General features: G+C 39.6%; 1 protein-coding gene across 1 annotated transcript in view; it reads left to right on the top strand.

Moving 5' to 3' along the window:
* pou2f2a (POU class 2 homeobox 2a) overlaps positions 1-18522 on the top strand; it is a 115055-nt gene extending 96533 nt beyond the window's left edge. Inside the window, exons 5-16 of the mRNA XM_030146661.1 lie at positions 439-567; positions 2979-3275; positions 4605-4719; positions 4817-4908; positions 8651-8902; positions 8992-9133; positions 10187-10335; positions 10472-10669; positions 12806-12854; positions 13421-13568; positions 15247-15320; positions 17919-18522. Of these exons, the coding sequence (XP_030002521.1) occupies positions 439-567; positions 2979-3275; positions 4605-4719; positions 4817-4908; positions 8651-8902; positions 8992-9133; positions 10187-10335; positions 10472-10669; positions 12806-12854; positions 13421-13568; positions 15247-15320; positions 17919-18286 (2013 nt within the window). The 3' untranslated portion in view covers positions 18287-18522. The remainder of the gene's footprint in view (positions 1-438; positions 568-2978; positions 3276-4604; positions 4720-4816; positions 4909-8650; positions 8903-8991; positions 9134-10186; positions 10336-10471; positions 10670-12805; positions 12855-13420; positions 13569-15246; positions 15321-17918) is intronic.
* Positions 18523-20432: the final 1910 nt, after the last annotated feature.

The following is a 20432-nucleotide window of genomic DNA, read 5'->3' as shown; positions in this document are numbered from 1 at the left end:
ATAAGAAATTTCAGGTTGATCATGTTTGTTCAGGTTATTCACATTTTTTAAAGTTTTTGTAATTTTACTGCCTTTGCACTAAAACAAACATTATTTACAGGTTATTATGATATTATTTTACTGGTCCAGCCTGGTTGAGATCAAATTGGACTGAATGTGGCCCCTGAACCTGAATTAATCAGTAGTTTGTGATTTTGCGCCACTACTCATCATGTGAGATGCATCATTCTGGGGACATAAAAGCACTTTTTTTTTTGCACCTGCATGATGTTTTTGCATCACTTTGTGTGTCACAGAGTAACACAAGTGTTACTGAGTGTTTTCTTGGGGAGACTGTGAAAATAGCATGGTCTCCAGGAGGGCAGGATGTTTGACAGATTTCTTCAGGTTGTATGTGGATTATATTAATAGAAGGTACGTGTCTGTGATGTGTTTCAGGTAAAGACTGAGGAGAGTTCTGAGACTCGTAGCATCGCTCCTGCTCCTCCATCTCAGCAGCAGCAGCAACAACAACAGACCCAACATCACCACACTCAGCTGATGCTGGCTGGCAGTCAGCTGGCAGGGGTAAGAACACAACACCATAACACAGGGGTCAGTGGTTGAATGTACTGGAGCGGAAACGTCTGTGGGTTTTGGAATAAGAATAATGAAAATAAGTGGGGAAAATGGTGCATCTTTTTGTTCTAAGGTGTGTTTAACAAAATATGACAACAAAAGGGAAAACTAACTTTAAGAACAGTTGTCTTTGTTTTTTTGTTTTTTTTTTTGTTGTTTGTTTTTTTTGAAACAGAGAACTTATACAGAACATGTGTATGTTAAATTTCACACTTTACCATTGTTTTTCAGACATGATACACAAATATGCTTAGTTTTCTGTTGTAAAGTATCTTTCCACATGAAAAAATAAATAAAAAAAAAAACAGGGGTCAGAATTACCTAAATCAAACCTAAAACAATAACTAACTTGAACTCTGCAGTAAAATTATGGACTAAATGTCTACAGTTTTCATATTTGTCATTTTATTTTACATAAAACCCTAGAACCAGGGTTTGTGTGATTGAATTGTTTGTAAATACTGAGCCTGTTTACATTCACACTTATATTCCAATCATTGTCTGATTTCTGGAGTTATCAGATTATTCTAATGATCATGTAAATCAGATAACAGCAGTAATCTGATTATGAGAAATCAGATTAAGACACCTAGATTTCTAATCAATACTCCGATGTCTTCATGCTTTTATACCTGTTAATCTGATTTATTTCATTCTTTTACATCTGCACAGGAGTAAAAAAAAAAAAAGAGGGAGAAAGAAAGAAATCATAGAAAACAGAACTGATGTATTAAAATGTGAACAGAAGACAATAATAGGAAGTTTGAGTCTACCATCACTATGTACATGTATAGAAATCTGATAATGGACTAAAACATCCAGGGTTTTTCAATTATCAGATTTGTCATCAGCTCAGATTATTCCAATTATCTGATTACTCCCTGTTATTGGATTTTTATAATATAAGATAAAATATACTTTATTATAGAACAGATTCTGGGCTTTAAATTACAGCAACCCACTTTGTTACTTTTGTTAGGAGATCTTCCTGATGATTTGACAATAAATGATAAATACTTTCTAAAAATCCTCGGTGCTGCAGCAAAAAAATCAATCACTCATAAATGGCTTCAACTTATTTCACCGTTGCTGGAGGACTGGTTGAAAATTGTTGATAAAATTCACAAAATGGAGAGATTAACATTTATGCTGAGGCTGCAAACTGAACTTTACATAATAAGATGGGGCAAACGGATTAGTTTCTTTAAATACAATTAATAGGTGGTTTGTATCGTAGTCCAAAATGTAATTAATTAGGTAACTTGATTGCTATTTCATAACTGTAACCTAAATTATCATTACTATTAGATTGTGACTATTATCTGTTGCCGATTGTTGTTTATGTTCTGTATGACAAAATGATAAATAACTAATAAAAACTGTCAAAAAACAAAAAAAACCCATATATATATATATATATATATATATATATATATATATATACTCTATTGTCCCCAGGGGGAAATTCATTGTGGGCAACAGAGCAAAAAATACCGTCCAAAACAAAAAGACATCACAGTACAGACACATGACAATAATAAATAACACTAACCATACGCTTATATGACATCCTGAAGCATGGGACTGTGCACAGCACCAATAAATAAGTCAATAAGACTATTACCTATTACTGTTATGGTCATGTGAACAGGCTCATTGACACATATTCCATCTTTTGTTGAGTTTTTATGGCTCAATATTTCTGTGCTTTACAAATCTTGCCCTTGACAAATTCCCAAATATTATTTAAAAAAAAGACTTAAAGTAACACTGAGGCTAATAAAGACTATTAAAACTCCGCATTTTCAAGAAAAATCAAACTAAATAAGAAAATGCGCTTTAAAAGCAGAAATGAAAACTATCAACACATGAGAAAAATTAACCGAAATATAAAAGTGTTTAGATTCTGGTCTCTATTCACTCTCCATATTTTGTTATTGAACACATATCTCCAGACATGTGGGAGTGAATGAGCTTTTATTCACTGGGGCTATTAATGTGACAACGCTCACGCATGAATGCACAAGAAAATATTCAGTGAACATGCGTAGCTGCTCTGACAGACAAGAAACCACTTGCACAACCTGTAGTTAAATGTTCTAGACAGCAGGATTTGCAGTCAAATACCTGCAGTTTCTTTAGGGTAAAGTGAAGGGGTTGGCCCCCCCATGCTCATCTTGCTCTGGCATGCTTTTACTGTCTGCGAACACATTTGTCCACACTTTTGTTCCTGAAATTCTCTGCTTTGTTTCTTCACGTCTTTACTGTTTTATTCTATTTTCCTGCATCCTGTCATTCTTTCATATTTTCTTTTTCCCTCCCCTCACTATCCTCTCTTACTACCGCCCCCCCTACCCCAGCTCGCCGCTCTCCTCCCCGCCCAGCAGCAGCTCCTCCTCCAACAGGCTCAGGCCCAGCTTCTGGCGGCGGCGGTCCAGCAGTCCAACGCCGCCCACGCCGCTCACGCTGCCCAGGCGGCCCAGGCAGCGCACGCCGCCGCCGCGCAGCAACAAGCCAACCAGCAACAGCAGCAACAGCAGCAGAGCCAATCACAACCCCAGCAGCAGCAGCAGCCAAACAAACAGGAGCCCACGGTCCAAGCTCCGCCCCCGCCGCCTCAGCTCGCCCTTTCACAGCCGATCCAGCTCACAGCCCAGGTACGATCAGCCAATCAGCATCAGGGCTTCACATCTGGAGTTACTGTCTTTAAAGTTTCTTTTATTAAACCAATGAGGGCGTTCACTCTGCTTCAACATCCCTCAGCTGATCTACAATCACATCATGTCATTTATCACTTTTATAAAACACTTCTGAAATATGCCGTTGCACATGAAGTTGGAATAAAACATGTTTATTTCTTCTCATGAAATGATTAAATTAATTATTCTTGACAGAAAAAGTGCAACTGGGACTGAGCATGTAATCACTGTACCTGGCCAAAGGTGTTTACTGATGTGAATAAACAGAAATAAAACGAACAATGTGTCTGAAAACAAAAAGGATAACAACTATATTTGAAACTGTGTATTATCATGAATAAAAGGTTGTCATCGATAATTGTCACAATAAGCATCAAATCAAAATTTATTTTCAGTTTAAAGGCTGATTTTTCGAACCTGAGTGAACAGTTACATGCGGTATAAAATTATATTATTATTATTATTGTTATCATTATTATTATTTATCAGAACATGATAAATATTTCAGAAATCTACTGACAAAACTTTTGTTTCGTTTTTTTTGCAACGATACTGATCACAGTCTCTGTCATTAGTGTCATCGTCATTATAAAAACACCTGGATTTAATGTCCCAATACTTTTGTCCATATGATGTATTAAACAGATAAATTTTAGCAGTTCCTCTCGCTGTGACATTTGGCATCACTGTACATCAGGCAACATTCCATCAAATAAAAACACAGCAGCGAGATTGCAGTAATTTACTCATCGCAAATAATGATCTCAACACCAAGCAATATCAGTCTTCCGTGATATTAAATGTGCTTAAAAATGTTAATAAATATTAACATTTATTGCCATTGTATGTGCACTTGTTGAACTTGTGTGTAGTTATGTTTGCATTACACATTGTCAGTGTAATATGATTGATATTAAGAGGGAACGTTGACATTTATGCCCCATCAGATACTTTAATTCTTACATGTTTCACTTCCTTCTCTTGTTTTTTTCACACCAAATCAGAACACAGTGAATGCATAGTGTAAAGGTCCTGGCTTCACATCTTTACTTTTCCAGCTCTTTAGTGCCTCTGTCTTTAATTTAATCGTGTTTTTATCTTTTCCCTCTATCCTGTCCTGACAAAATTGACAACATAATCTCATATTCTAAAACCGTTTATCGCAGTAATACTGATATAATGTAGTCATAACCATAATCCAGAACAGGAGCTCCTTATTTTAGGTGATCCATTGACTCTTAAGCTTGGTTCTGTACATTTATTCCTGTTTGTGTTGTGTTTTTGCAGGACATCCAGCAGCTGTTGCAGCTCCAGCAGCTGGTGTTGATGCCCGGTCACCCTCTCCAGTCTCCGGCCCAGTTCCTCCTGTCTCAGCCAGCACAGGCCCAGCAGCCTCAGCAGGGTGAGCTCAGCTCCACCCACCGCCATCCAACAATCATGAACCAAACACAGCTCTGGTTACTGTTCTCACACTGGTCTATAACTGCTCTGTGTCACAGGTTTGCTCTCGACGCCAAATCTGATCCAGCTACCTCAGCAAAGCCCAGGGGGGCTGTTGACAACCCCTCCCCGTCTGGGACTTCAAGCACAGGTTAGAAATGGGTTTTAGTTTTTACCCTCGGCCCTCGAAGCAGGGTGTTGTCATCAGTTCTTTGTTCATCTGTCCGTATGTGCAAAAACTTTGGCGTGGACGAGTGGTTCTCAACCGGGGGGGGGCAGCAGATAATCAATGATAAGGTGAGGGGAGCTCACTTTCACTTTCTCAGAGCTTTACAGAACATACGATGGAACATACAGGTCTGTTGCGTAACTTGTAGAATTATGTATTGAGATTCGGATTGAGGACGGATTGAGGTCCGAGTGCAGGTGGGTGCGTGTCCAGCACATCCCCCCCCCCCCCCCCCCCCCCCTCACAAATTTGTTTTTGGGGGTGTAGCGCGATGATGAATGATAAGGTGAGGGGAGTTCACTTTCTCAGTATATACTATACAACCCACCACGTCCTCTACATACAGGTCTGTCACGTTACTTGTAGAGGTACACCCCCCCACTCCCCGTCACACAATTTTTTTTTTTTTTCAGGCATTGGGGGGGTGCCAGTGGGCTGATGATGCCATTAGTGGGGCTTGGTTCAAAAAAGGTTTTCAAGTGTGGACACGTTATGTTTATTTTTACCTTTGACAGAGAGAACAGAGTCTCTTTTCCTCATGGGGCAAACATGACCAAAAATGGAAACCAGTGTGTAATACCACAAATGACCACTAGATGCTGGCTCCAAAGTCAGACTCAGACTCCACTTTGATGTCATTCGATCAATGGTACATGATAGAACGAAATGTAGTTACTCAGGTCTCAGTGTTTGTAGCATGAGAAAGATAAATGAATAAAATCTGAAATAAAATATCTAAAAGTTAAATCAGTTAAAAAATTATAGAGCTGCAACCGATTAATCGTCTCAAAGTGATCCAAAAAAATCCTTCAACCACAATTCTCCTGAATGAAAGCTTTGTTTTCTTTCATTTCTCTGCTGTTAAACATTGGTTCCGCTGTTGTTTCACACGGACACTTATTGTGATGCACAAAGAAGCTTCAATTCAGGAAAACTGCAATAGAATTAGGGCTGAACGATATGGACAAAATTTCATATCTCAATATTCATGCCAGATATCTCGATATCGATACAATACGATATGACTACGGGTTCGGTGAAAACCAAGCATTTTTCAGAAAAATACAAACATCATAATACAAAAGAATGGGGAAAGTGCAGTTTTATTTATAAGAACTCACTGCCAGTCATCATCATAAGGTTTGTGGTTGGCTGGCCTTAGCGGTGCATTCAAGGGCAATTGTAAAAATGAAATTTGTTGTGACTTCCAGAGCTGTACATGCAGGGCGAGCGTGGGGGATATCAATATCATTTATATCGTTGCTTTTTCGATATTAATATCTTGAATGTTCATATCTAGATATAGATACGATAACGATATATCTTTCAGCCCTAAATAGAATATCTCTGTTCAATCAATTGGAGTCGATTAGTCGAATCGGGACTTTTTGCATTGACTTCAAGCACCTAGTCGATTAATCGGTTGCAGCTCTAAAACATTCTTAAACTATTACCCATTGCTGCTGAAACCATCGATTTGCCCATTTCATAAAGGAAGAAATTCACAGCACCTGCTAAATCGTGAATATATTCCATAGCAGGTATTTTTCATAACAGATGCAGGTTTCTGTTAACGTTAAACTCACCGCAAAGACAACCAACTCACCTTCAGTTCCCAGCCTTCATCTGGTGTAACGTAATGCATGAATGCATCCTCACACACCTGAGGGCCATTATAGATTTTCTGTTAAAGCTCTGATCAACTCATGTCAAACACAACAGCGGCTTCACCCTCTTCGTTCACGTCTTTTATGCACAGAGACGGCGAATGTAAATTATGGGACATCATGCATGCAGTTTGGTCAATTAGTTGATTCTCCAGGGTCAAATTCCAGCTTTGATACACGATGTGAGCCTTCAGAGGCTTCCTGAGGTTAAAATACAATCTAAAGTGTTCTTTACTGGTTCTTTGTGCCGTACATTAAGGCGTCAGGGTCAGGTCACTGCTTTTTATGCACGTTTTCACACTGATCGCCTCATCTGTATTCACGGTCTTTATGTTTGATGTCTTTTATTCAAATGACATGTCAGACACTAAAACTTCCAATAAACCAAATAAAGGCTCAGGTGGAAAAGCAAAACAGTTTAGTACTGGAAAATAAAGAAACATATATATTTTGTTTAACCCTCAAAAATCGAGACTGAACATATCTGTCGCTGTAAAATAACTGGAGTTTCTCTGCTTTTTGTCTTTTTTGGACATTCAGCGGCTCCATAGATTTTATTACAGACATGTTTGATTGTTTGCATTAGATTAGCTGGTAATGTATTTCTTTTTAGATGTATATATGTGGTCATTTAATTAAACATAAATACCATAAAAAACACTCACAACAATATTAAACATGGGCCTTAACTTAGTAAAAATTAGATGTAGAAGGGGGAAAAAAAAGGTGAAAATAATGACTTTATTTCATTTTTCATCATTTTTAGTTCTAATTTCAATTTCTCAGATAAAGAAAATGTAAAATCTGGGCTTGAAAAGAACCAGATGAAACTTCTGGTTCTTCTAAATCAGAAAACTGATGCAGACTGATAGAAAATTAGTAGCTAATTAGGTAAATAAGAAAAAAAAATTGATAAAAGTAAAGCTTATGAAACCTTGGAGGATTCATTCTTTATTCAAACTTTATGTCATATTCATCAAATATATTCAGATGAAAGTCAGACATTTTTAGTTTAACATACGAAAAAAACAGTAAAATGCACAACTGTGATGAAAATAAAATTCTTTTAAAATCAAATGAATCAATCACTGCTGCTAATATGTGCTAATGCTAGGTGTTGTGTATGTATTCAGATGTGATAAATTTCAGAGACCAAAGTTCCCTCTGGACATAATAAAGCGAGTTAACCATTAACCTTTTAAACCAAGAGTAGAAGTGAAATGTGATTTGAATGTGAGAATTATCAATCATACACCTTCATTTATACTTGAGAAATCATTTAATCAAATAGAAGATTTAATTCCCTAAACGATAAAAGCTTATTTTTTCTGAAAGCTTTCCAGGGTTGATGATAGAACATAATCTCAGATCCACTGTGTTATTATTCTTAACTCGGGGTGTAAGAAAATATCGGTTCTGCAATATATCGTGATATTTCATTTCACAATACTGTATCGATATTTTTAGGTATTTTTTCAAATGTAGGTATTGTGGAAGTTCATTTTTGGTTTTTTTGGTTTTTCTCTTTTGTTTATATTTTAATTATTATTATTTAACACTCTTTTATTAAATAATATTAGTTCCTTTGTTGGGATTACACAAAAAACAATGTTATGATGTTAGTTCTGAACTAATAGAATATGAACATTAGAACAGGATCTTAAACTGTAATGTCTGTAAAACATAATTTGTTTTAACACAGGATTTTGTGATATAGCATTAGCTCCTGTTCTGATCAAATAAAAATGTGTTTAGTATTTGTGCCTATTTTTGGTATAATTTAATTCTTCAGGGAAATAATTATTATTAAAAAAAAAAGACACAAACAAAAAATTGCTTTTTTAACAGTATCGCGATATATCATGATATATTGTATCGTGATCCTAGTATTGTGACTTGTATCGTATCGCCAGATTCTTGCCAATACACACCCCTACTCTTAACCTGTAGTCTATAATATTCTGTCAAACACATGCATATCCTTCTTTACCGTCCAGAGGGAGAAGAGCGATGTGGTCGGCGGCAGCAGTGGTGGCGGCGGCGGCTCCGTAGTCGGCTCCGGCGGCAGCAGCGTTGGTGTGGTGACATCGGTCGGAGCCTCCTCGGCCCCCAGCAGCTCCATGGCGTCCTCACTGACCTCCGGTTTGACCAGCGGGGGACACATGGGGGAGGAGCCCAGCGACCTGGAGGAGCTGGAGCAGTTCGCCCGCACCTTCAAACAGCGACGCATCAAGCTGGGCTTCACCCAGGTAAACACAGTGTGTGTGTTGTATGTCTGTTTGGATGGTATTTCACGTATGAAGGAATACTAATGACCTGTGTATGTGTGTGTGTGCAGGGAGATGTCGGCGTGGCGATGGGTAAACTGTACGGTAACGACTTCAGCCAGACCACCATCTCACGGTTCGAAGCTCTCAACCTGAGTTTTAAGAACATGTGCAAACTCAAACCTCTGCTCGAGAAGTGGCTGAGTGATGCAGGTGAGAACGAACACTAAAGAGTATCTGTAAACCTCAGAGTACCGGGTAAAAGTCTGAGTCCACCTTTATCTTCATCTCTGCAAGGTTTAAATGATCATACATATTTATTTCTCAGTCTCTTTCCTTCACATACAGCTATAAAATACAGGAAATATGTGCACAGCCTTAAAAGACACACAAAAAACTGAACTAAACTGAACTGTGTTTGTAAAGGTTAAAGTCAGTGTTTTGTTTGACCTCTGACCCCATGACAAGAAGCAGCACAAACAATCTGACGCGTTGAATTAAACCTAGTATAAAACATCAGAAAATGACTGCAATAAATCTAATATTGTCTGAACAAAAGGGTTAAAGGCATGTTCAGTGCAAAGGGAGGTCACACTAAATACAACCATTTTAGTTTATAGAAGCTGGTCAATGAAACCTGATTATTCTGATCATTTTTGTTCAATTGGTTTATTTGTTTCGCTGTTGATTATTTTATTCATTGCATGATTAATTGTTCATTTTGTTTATTTTTTTGCTTATTTTGTTGATTTTCTTGTTTGTTTTTCTATTAAGTTTTGCTTAACGTTGATTTTTTTTTTTTTTTTTTTTTTTCAATTTGTGGCTCATTTGGCTTATGTTTGTTCAATTTGTTACACTGCACACTACCACAACTACCACGTTTGTTTTTCTTGCTGTCTATGAGAAAACATTCCTGTACAAAACAACTAGATAGATAGATAGATAGACAGATAGATAGATTTCCTTTTGTTTCTTTTATAATTGTGTCTTGTTGCATCTTCTTGCCTTTTTACATCTTTTAGACTTAGTCTTATTGCATCATCTTCTTTTTGTTGTTTTTTCTGTTCTGTTTTTGGAGCTTTCTGCCTTTTTTTTGCATTTTATTTGTTTTTTTTTATCATGTTGCATCCTTTACAGTTCCATCTTGTTACATCTTGTTCATCATTTGTAGGTAGGTAGCTAGGTAACAGTAAATGAATGAATGTTTTTCCCCAACACTGGTCGTCCATGTGTTCATGTATCTGTTCATCTGTTTTTCTGTGACAGAGACCATGGCTGTGGACAGCATGCTGCCCAGTCCCTCCTCCATCTCGTCCCCCATGTTGGGCATGGAGGGTCTACCGGGCCGACGCAGAAAGAAACGCACCAGCATCGAGACCAACGTCCGAGTAGTCCTAGAGCGCAACTTCAACACGGTCTGCTCTATTTTAGATAACCTCTGTTATATTTTTAAGCAGCTAGTGAAAGTCTTTTCCTGACAGAAGCCTCCATTGTTCTGGTGTTTCATCAGGTGTCTGCTTATTTATTTATGCTCTTGCTTTTGCTCTTCAGAACCAGAAGCCTACCTCGGAGGAGATCCTGCTCATGGCAGAGCAGCTCAACATGGAGAAGGAGGTGATTCGTGTTTGGTTCTGCAACCGCCGGCAGAAAGAGAAACGCATCAACCCCTCGAGCAGCACCACCCCTCCCCTGCCCACCCAGACCTCCCCTGTTGTGACGCACAAAGCCCCCTGCTACAGCCCCCACATGGTACAGTCCACTGTAGGGATGGGAATCGACAAGCGGCTGTTGTATTGAACCGGTTCTCAGTAGCTCAGTTCTTTGAAATTGTTAGTCCGCTTGATTAACAATTCCAATTATTGGTTCCATGATGTCATCGCATCAGATGCATCATCAGGTCATGTCTGTATTTTGTTTCGGTTGCCTCTAAAGTCTGGTTGTATTTCACCAGTAAAAGACGACACTAGGTCCATTTACAACAGCTGCAGAGCCTCCATTATGACAAAGGATTAAATACGTCCAACATGCACAAACATTTAACTACAGCATCCAATTCAACTGCACCAATGGAACGTCGCTGATTGGCTGCTTAGCGAAAGGGGGCGGTGACTCTGGAGGCGGAGCCTACAGTAAGGCATCCTCTATCGCAGCCGCTACACTGCAAAAATCAAAATCTTACCAAGTGTATTTTTTTCACTTCTAGTCAAAATATCTCATCATACTTGAAATAAGACATAATCACCTATAGAGTAACTTTTCAGTGAGATATAAGAGCTTATTTTTAGACAATAGATCTTGAAAATCTTATTTCAAGACATCTTACCAAGAAAATTTTCACTTGTTCTATTGGCAGATTTTTTGATTGAATTAAGCCAAAAAAAATCTTGAATTATGGAAAAAAAAAATCTGCCAATGGAACAAGTGAAAATGATCTTGGTTACTCTTTAGTTAGTTACTCTTTAGGTGATTATGTCGTATTTAAGTGTGATGAGATATTTTGACTAGAAATGAAAAAAAAATACACTTGGTAAGATTTAAATTTTTGCAGTGTAACATTAACTCTTTAAGTGCCAGACAGTTAAGGGGCTAATAAGCCTTAAAAGTGCCACAGAATTTGGCCGTTTTTCAGTATTTCGCGTCGTTTTTATAATATTTGAAGAATCCTGCAGGAAACCGCTCGGTAACATCCGACCGATTGCTAATTAGATTCAAAATGCACCGGACGCAGCCGATTCATTATTGATCGTAATTTGCATAATTTATAATAATAATAATAATAATCTTTATTTATATAGCACTTTTCATACATTACAAACTGTAGCACAAAGTGCTTTACATATCAGTTTAAAAATCAGTACCGCCCCCCACCCACACCCACCCACTCACCCGCACACACACACACACACATATACATGCAAACCCACAAGCTCACACATACTTAAGAAGACTGACTGAGCACGGGTAGACCAGAACAAAAATGTACAAGTAAAAGTAAAACATCAATATAGGAGGCGCTGTCTCAGGGAGCCATCCGCACCAGGAGGCAGCCGCCGACCCCGGCGACCAGGCACCAGCAACACAGCCCCGCATCCCAACTAGTGGGAGAGGGCCAACTGGGACCCCCACCCACCAGAAAGGAGCGGACCCCAGTGAGAGAAGGCGCCACAGCCCCCGGAGTCCACAGCCGCCCCCCGGCATGGAGGGCTCCCTCTGATGAAACACCGGAGAATAAGAAACATTAAAAAGATATAAAAATATTATTCGGTCGCGTGACCTCAAATTCCCGTCTGCTTGGTCTCAAAAGGGGGACACAGAAAGAACGTCATCGAAATGTGAGAAAGAAATGGGGGTGGATGGTTTGTTTGTACACAAATATGGCGTGTTCTCCAAAGCCGATCTGATCGGCCCATGGCACTTTACAGGTTGTTTTCGTAAAGCCGATTTAATCGGCCCATGGCACTGAAAGTGTTAAACTCCTCCGGGTTCTATTGATACTGTTAATGTTACCGTCGTTTCACTGTGTCAACCTGCTTTACTATTGTTTATGAATAATCTCCATGACGACGAGGCTCAGCAGGTAGATCTAATGTTCCTTTAACTACACCATTAGAACCCTTCAGCAGCTTTGTTTGAATTAATGCAAAATGTTAGTGCATATTTGACATAAAAAGAGTCAATGCAAACAAAGCCATTTGTACTATAGTTTATTTCCTAATTCAACGAGAATCAATAGGAATCTAATCAATGAGTGATATCAATAATGGAACCGGAATCACGAACTTCTTATCAGTTCCCATTCCTAGTTCACCACCGATGCACTAACGACCTCTCTGACTCTCACTTTAGAAATGTGTTTCCTGATTTCATGTCCGTTTCCTTCCTCAGATATCGAGTCAGGGTCTGTCCCAGGTCACCACCAGCCTCAGCACAACAGGTGAGCTGTAATTATAGTTTGTGTCGAGTCGTGTCAATCAATTATTAAAGGTTAGAGAAGGGCTCAGGCTGAGGTTTTGGAGCCCAAAGGTCAACTGCAGATGGATTAAAGTGGCCCTGACACTATTTGGAAAATAATGTAAAGCTCCTGTGTTGTCAGAGGCTTTCGCTGGTTTGGAGCCGTCATTTGGAAAAGAATGAGTTCTGTGAGAGAAAACCCGAAATAGAAAACAATGATGTTTTGTTGACAACAAAATGGAGGCACTAGTCCCATTTTGAGTTGTTTACCTCCATGACTCATGACTCGTCCTCATGATTTATAGACGTGACTACAGTCTGAGTTATCCCAGCCTTCTCAGATATGACAGATGACCTGACAGGTAACAAACACGCTGGGAAATTTATTGGTCCGTCGAGTCTTGGGCTTATACTTCATCCTCCGACCCGGCGCAGGCTCCTCAGTCCGGTCTGAATCCTGACAATTAATGAAGAGCTTTGTCACCAAAATGTTTATTTAGTGATCACTCATCTGTGGCCGCTACATCCCTCATGTGTTTTCGCTCTCAGCCGCCAGCTCATCACCCTCAGCATCCTGCCCCATGACTCCTGTCAGCTCGGCCGGAGTCGGCTCCACCTCCTCTTCTGTGACTCCGCCCCCTCATAGCACAGCCAGCCCCGCCCCTCCCAGCTTGGGGGCCCATGGGCTCAACACTGGGTGAGTGTCAATAGTTGTTCTACCGTTCAGTAAACCCTTTCATGCATGTTGGACAGTTATTCAAGCTTCAACTAAAACCACAATATTTAGAATAGAATCAGATATCTTTACTATCATTGTAACAAGTACAACAAAATTAAAAGTGCCATCCAATCTGTGCATTGTTCGCAATAATTAGTCCAAATTAATAGTGTTAACGGTAGTATAGGACTGCAGTACCTTACATGAAAATGAATGACTCTCTCATTTTAATTCAATTTTAATCAAGTCATTAATGTTTGCTACTGACAAGCCTAATGAGGCATGAATCCACTATGTTTATGAACATGTTTATACAAAATAATGACAATGAAAAGTATTGAATTGAATTGAAAAAAAAATTATTTAGAAAAAAAAACTGTATTTTCTTTGCTTTGCCCTCTTGAAAGATGCTTGAATCACCATCTCGTTTTTTATACAATGACAATAAAGTATTGAATTGAATTGAAAATATGACATTTACCAATAAACTCCATTCAAACCATTCATATGCAGTTGATCATCACACTCAAAATAAGAGCTGAATCCAACTGGACATGTCCGATTGTTTCTCAACAATTCATACATGAAAGGGTTAATCTAAAGAAGAGTGAGTTTGGTCCAGAAATGGGAGAAAAGGCTTCTTTTTTCAGTATAAAATAAAAAATACAACAGATTGGAGAAACATTCTGTAATATTGAAGAGCCACTGATTAATTCATTCAGACTTTTATTTTAACTCAGAGTATATATTGAGGTGTGGGGCTTTATTTGAAGTATAACTGGATTCAACAGTAAAGCCTGTAGGGAAGTAAACGCCATGTTTGACAAGTAAATGTTTCTGACCAAGTAAATTGTAAAAAAAAAAAAAAAGTAATGATTGCATCATTTTTTTCCAGATCTGAGGAGTGACGTATTTGTTTCCTTCTCATCTCTGAGATTTGCACATGCAGATAAAGCATGACAATTAGTGTTTATTCTTATTTAAGTTCCAAATAAATTAAACAATTTCTATAGGGGCAGTGAAATTGTTCAACCAAGCAAATGAAAAATGTTAACTTTGAACCTTGTACTGTAAAATACACATCTTACGGACAATGACTGACATTAAAATGCAAAAGAAGTCTATCAATTTTAACAAAAAGCCAATGTACAGACACCAGCAGAATCATCTAGTATTCATTTCAGTTGTAGCAAAGTGAAAAAAACAAAAAAAAAAAAAAACCACAAACATGAAAAATCTACTTTGCAACAAGAATAACTATAATATAAATTTGTGAATTCCATCAACCACACATCATAATAATAATAATAATAATAATAATAAAGTTTATTTATATACCACTTTTTGCAGAAAGATTTCACAAAGTGCTTTACAATAAAATCAGAAGTAAAATACATAGGCAAAAAAACAAACAAAACACAGCTACAGACACGGGCATGAAAACATAAAAGTTAGAATCTGTTATAATCTGTCCAAACAAGAAGGTCTTCAGTTGCTTTTTAAAAGTCTCTAATTTGAAGTGTGAAGTGCATGCTATCGGACAGACTCCTCTGCTTGGACCTGTGGGTTTCTACCTCTTAACCGTCCTGCTCTGTGTTTCTCTACATGTGCGAATGCCGGTGCGTGTGTGTGAATTTGCGGCACATCCACGTTTCAGGAACACAATGATGGGAGTAAGCACAGGGATGAACCAGGCCCTCATTGGCAGCAATCCCCTGGCTACCATGCAAGGTGTGTGTGTGTGTGTGTGTGTGTGTGTGTGTGTGTGTGTGTGTGTGTGTGTGTGTGTGTGTGTGTGTGTGTGTGTGTGTGTGTGTGTGTGTGTGTGTGTGTGTGTGTGTGCATGAGGGTCTGCGGCAAGGGATGGGGTCGGGGCGCATGCAGACCCTCCCCTCCGGCCCACTGAGTCTTCACCAGTCTCCATTTCTAAAGAGCATTTCCCATTTCACCCTTCACCCATTCTCTCCAAAATGAATTTCCGTGCAGAGCCTCAGATGACAGTAGCCGACAGCGAGGCCCGCGCTCTCTCAAACTTCCTGAATCGCTCACTTTGGTGAAAGATTCAATTCAATTCGCGTACAATGGCCCGCTATTATCACACAGTGACAAGAGCCCCTTATGGCGAAGCTTAGGAGGCCAGGTCAGCTTACAGTAAACAGATGAACCGGCACAATCCCCTCCCTCTCAATATAAGAAAAGGCCTGATGGCTAAATAACTAGTTTCCTCTCAAAATTCCCCCCCGTTCTGAAAGGGAAGCTCTGCTGAAAATCAATTAAGCATCACAAATAAGGTTTGTCCAGCTCAGCTTTGAATCCGTTCTGTGCTCCATCTCCCTATACGATGGATTCCCTTCACCCCCCCGCCCCCTTTCAGCGCCATTCAGAGCCCGCCTCCTCGGGGCCATGTGTTGATGAGAAGGATACAGTCTGTTATGGAAACTGCAGCTCTGGCAACACAAACACTGATAGAGTTCCGCAGAGAAGAAAGAGGGAGTTTGGAGTGAAGTGTTGACGCAAAAGGATTTCAGGTCTGATTCCCTGTGGGGCAGCGAACACCGTGAGTGTTTACACTGAAGCTGCTATAATAGACAACTCACACACAGGCTGTTCTGCAGAGTTTGTTGCTGTAAGACAGAAAAATACAACTTTTTGGGGGCTGTTTCTCATGTCAGCGCTAAAATGACAGTGCACGTCTGTTTTATTGTTAAAACTCAAACATGTCCATAGAGTCTTTAAGACACCAACAGTTTTAACGTAGTCCAGGAGTGTCAAACTCATTTTAGTTCAGGGGCCACATTCAGCTAAATTTGATCTGCAGTGGGCCGAACCAGTAAAATAATAACATAATAAAATAGAAATAATGTCAACTCTAAACTTTTCTCTATTTTAGAGTGAAAAAAGTAAATTTGCATTATGAAAAGGTTTACATCTACAAACTATCCTTTCAAAAGATGTGAATAACATGGACAAACTGAAAAAATAAGTGTAATTTTAACAATATTCTGCCTCAGTTTATCATTTACACATGTACATTAAAACTTATAGATCACAGTGGATCTACAACCACACAAAACATTTAATAACAGGCAGAATATAGGTAAAATTGTACTTACTTCTCTTATGACATTTCAGATTGTGCATATTTGTTTAGGTTATTCACACAAAATTATACTTTGTTTTAGTGTAAGTACACAAAAATATTTACATTTACAAAGAGAAAAATTTGGAGTTGTCATTATTTATATGTTATTATAATAGTATTTGACTGGTTTGACCCACTTGAGTTTGAATTGGTCTGAATGTGGAACCTGAACTAAAAGGATTGTTAATATCTTAGTGTAATTTTTGCATTTCACAAATTCATCCCAAGGGCCAGACTGGACCCTTTGGCGGACCAGATTTGGCCCCCGGGCCGCATGTTTGACACCTGTGACATAGTCAGTGGTTTTAGTGTCCTGAGCGCATACTCTTCATCACATCCGACACATCCCAGTTCATTGTGCTGCTTTGTGTGTTTTTGTGCTTGCAGGTTTGTGTTGTGTTGCAAATAACCACATCTCAGTTCTGATCTATGGTCTATCATCTCCTCACTTACAGGCTGTTCATTAAAGTCTAATTAACACAGTGATAAATACATGTTCAGAGTTGGACCTGGAAAAATGAGTGTTTTCAACCACCAAACCAAATCTGAAGAATCTAGTCAGTTGCATCTTTAAAGTGTCAGATATCATCTTGAACAGATTTATTGGACAGTTGTGATGCAGAATCAGATTTTGGAACCTGAATCACCTGTTTTTCTTCCATTTATGGAATGTTAGCAAAAATGTATATACTATAAAAAATAATAATAATAACAAAAAAAACAGATTTTAATCCCTATACCTTACATCACAAATTTAAAAATGTAAAGATAGCTGTAATTGTAATGTACTGACACACTAGATAATATTAATGCAGTAATGATTTTACCATTTTGACATGGACGTTCAGGAGTAATTTTACCATCAGGTCTGTGTTAATGTGAGTAATTTTAATATTTATGTGGTCACTTTTTGTGCTTAGCTCTTTGGTCTTTCATGGTCATCATTCATAATCAGATTCATACTCGTTCCATCCTCACATCCACGTGTTAAATGACTCCTGTTTTACTGATAAATTCAACTTGTTCACTGTTTCTCTTCTCTGCCTCCCTGTTTGCCTCCTTTGTTTTTCATCTCTTTTTCTATTTCTTTCTTCTGTCGACCCTCCCCTTTTATGTTGTTTCCTTTCCTAACTATCCTTCCATGTCTCCTCCTTCCTCTTTCTTCATCCCTGTCTTGATGCGACCAGCGCTGGCGGCCAGCAGCGGTCAGCTCCCTCTCTCCAGTCTCGAGGCAGGACCTGGTCATATGCTTCTGGGTGGACCTGGGGGTCCGGCTGTCCCTCCCTCCCTCCGCCCCTCCCTCTTCCTTAACCGGCCCACGCTCCTGCCCATGGTGACTGGCTCAATGGTCACGGCGTCGACGCCCGCCATGGGCATGGTGAGCGGCGGCGGCGGCGTCCTGAGGCCCTCCTTCTCCCAGTCGCCGCTCCCTGGCGCCGGTGACCTTATGAGCCCGACTTCGTGCCCTGAGGAGTCTCCTTGTTCGAGTCCCGCCTCTTTCTGTTCCTTCAGCGAAGCTTCGCCGCCGCCCCTGGGAGGGGCTATGGCCGAGTGATCCCTGACTGACAGCCAAAGTATCCTATCAGAGGAGGACGAGGAGGAGGAAAAGGAAGAGCGTTAAAGGAGCTTTAAAAATTAAATTACAACCTCGCCTTTCAACCAAAGCCATCTCTCTGTCTGATCCATCTCTGATTCTGTCTCTTTCTTTCTGTCGATCCCCGCTGAAGTCTTCTGAAGCCAAAAATATACACAGACCGACGAGGGGAGGCAGCAAAGAGAGAGTCCGGATGGAGAGGATAGAGAGAACTGCAGAACGGAGGGGGGACATTTGAAACCAAATAATGATCTACAGCTGGAGAGGTGGCACTGAGGAATGTTCTGGCATGGCATCGGAAACACCATGCTTTATATCGGCTGGAGAGAAAAAAAATCTGAATTCAACGAGGGCAGGGAAAAGAAATGAAACTGTGTGTGCGATGGGAGGCAAAAAGAAGAGACTTGTCTAACAAGCTCGGAGGATCAAGTGGTGGCGACCAAAATTAAAGATGCTAGAAGAGAAACACACACTTACAAAGATGAAAACCAAAATCTCCAAATACCAAAAACTGAAAACCAAAAAAAGAGACAAAAAAACAACAAACGGAGAGAAAAGCTTTAGTTCAAAAAGACTTTGACATCCTGATCAGTCCAGGATCAGTTCAGAGCTCCATTCATGCCAAACATTTTCCATTTCGCTCAGGATTTCAGTTCCACTCATTTTCAGTTGTAATCTCTAAATCATCTATTTTTCTACATTACTTTGTGTCGTACTTTGACGTTCCTTGCCAAATACATACAGTTTAATGTTTTACAGGTAACCCCAAATGCAGGCTATCTACTACCTCTATTCACATCGTAACAGTGATCAAACAACTTGTAATAACAGGCAGTTTTCATTTGATCCAGTTTGTAGAGGCACTGCCTTAAAAGATGCTCCGTCATACAGACATTAATACAAACTAATGCCAAATGCTTTTCTTGTGTTCATTAAATACCTAAATGTGGCAGAATCCACCTGTCTGCCACTGTAAAAGTCCACATAGTTGGTGGAAAAAACCCCATTTTAGCAGGTTTGCCTTTAGGTGAAGTCTAGTTTTTGTGTATTTAGCTTTTATGGTAGAGAACCACGGTAAATTTTGGGGATTATTTACATTTTTGTCGCATTTTAGGAAGAAGCAAATGCTATCAGGATGCTGTCATCACCATTATTAGTATGGATGCTGTTGTTGCTTTACTCAGTTGTATAAAAACTGCCTACACAGCAGACACACACACACAGTCTTGGGGTTTTCACAGCATTATTTGGCTTGTTTTATTTATTATCACCCCATACACACTCATATCATCTCCATGTCATGTGGCAGACCGCTCATCTAAACACCAGACAGTCACTCTTGGATACCAAAGCATCGCCTCTGGCAGCATTGTCTCTGTATTCGCCCGGGAGACAAGTGTCCAGACAAAACCTCAGCAGTGTCAAAGGGAAAAACTTCACACACAGACACACACTACAAGCGTTAAGAAAGTCCAAACCAAAAAAAAAAAAAACCTACAAAAAAAAACCCCACAAAAAAAGAACAAAAGAAAGCGGTGAAGCGCCGGCGTTCTCCTTACTGCCCCCAAACCCCTGCCCTCCATCCCTCCCTCCCATCTGCCCCTCTCCTTTGTCTCCAAAGATCAGATCAAAGGGCCAAAAGAAGAAGAAGAAGAGGAAGAAGAAGAAGAGGAGGAGAAGAAGAAGTGGTCAGGAAGGAGTGGAGGTATGAAAAAGCTGCAGGGGGAAAAAGCAAGAAGAGGAGGAGAAGGAGCAGGAGGAGGTGCGCTCAAAGCAGCGGACCAAAAAACCAAAAAGTAACCCAAACCAAAAGCTACTACTACTGCTACTACTTATGTATGAGTGACTGATCCGTAAACGAAACCAAATACGAACAAAGAGGAGGAGGACGAGGGGAGCAAAGGGGGGAGTTAGGCCCTGTCTGTCTGTTCGTCTTTAACTGTGATTGCTGTTCTTGTTCTATCGACAGACAGAAGTCGTTCCCTCCCTCCCTCCCTCTGTCGGCGACCTCGGCTTTGTTTCTTTTCCTGGATGGATAAAATATGGAATAACCTCAAGAAACTGACTTTAAGAATATATATATTTTTGTTTTTGCTTTCCATAGTGT

This window comes from Sphaeramia orbicularis, chromosome 11 (genome assembly GCF_902148855.1).
Source record: "Sphaeramia orbicularis chromosome 11, fSphaOr1.1, whole genome shotgun sequence".
Lineage (NCBI taxonomy): Eukaryota > Metazoa > Chordata > Actinopteri > Kurtiformes > Apogonidae > Sphaeramia > Sphaeramia orbicularis.
The sequence above is the reverse complement of the archived record's forward strand: the minus strand, read 5'-3'. Positions and strand labels throughout refer to the sequence as shown.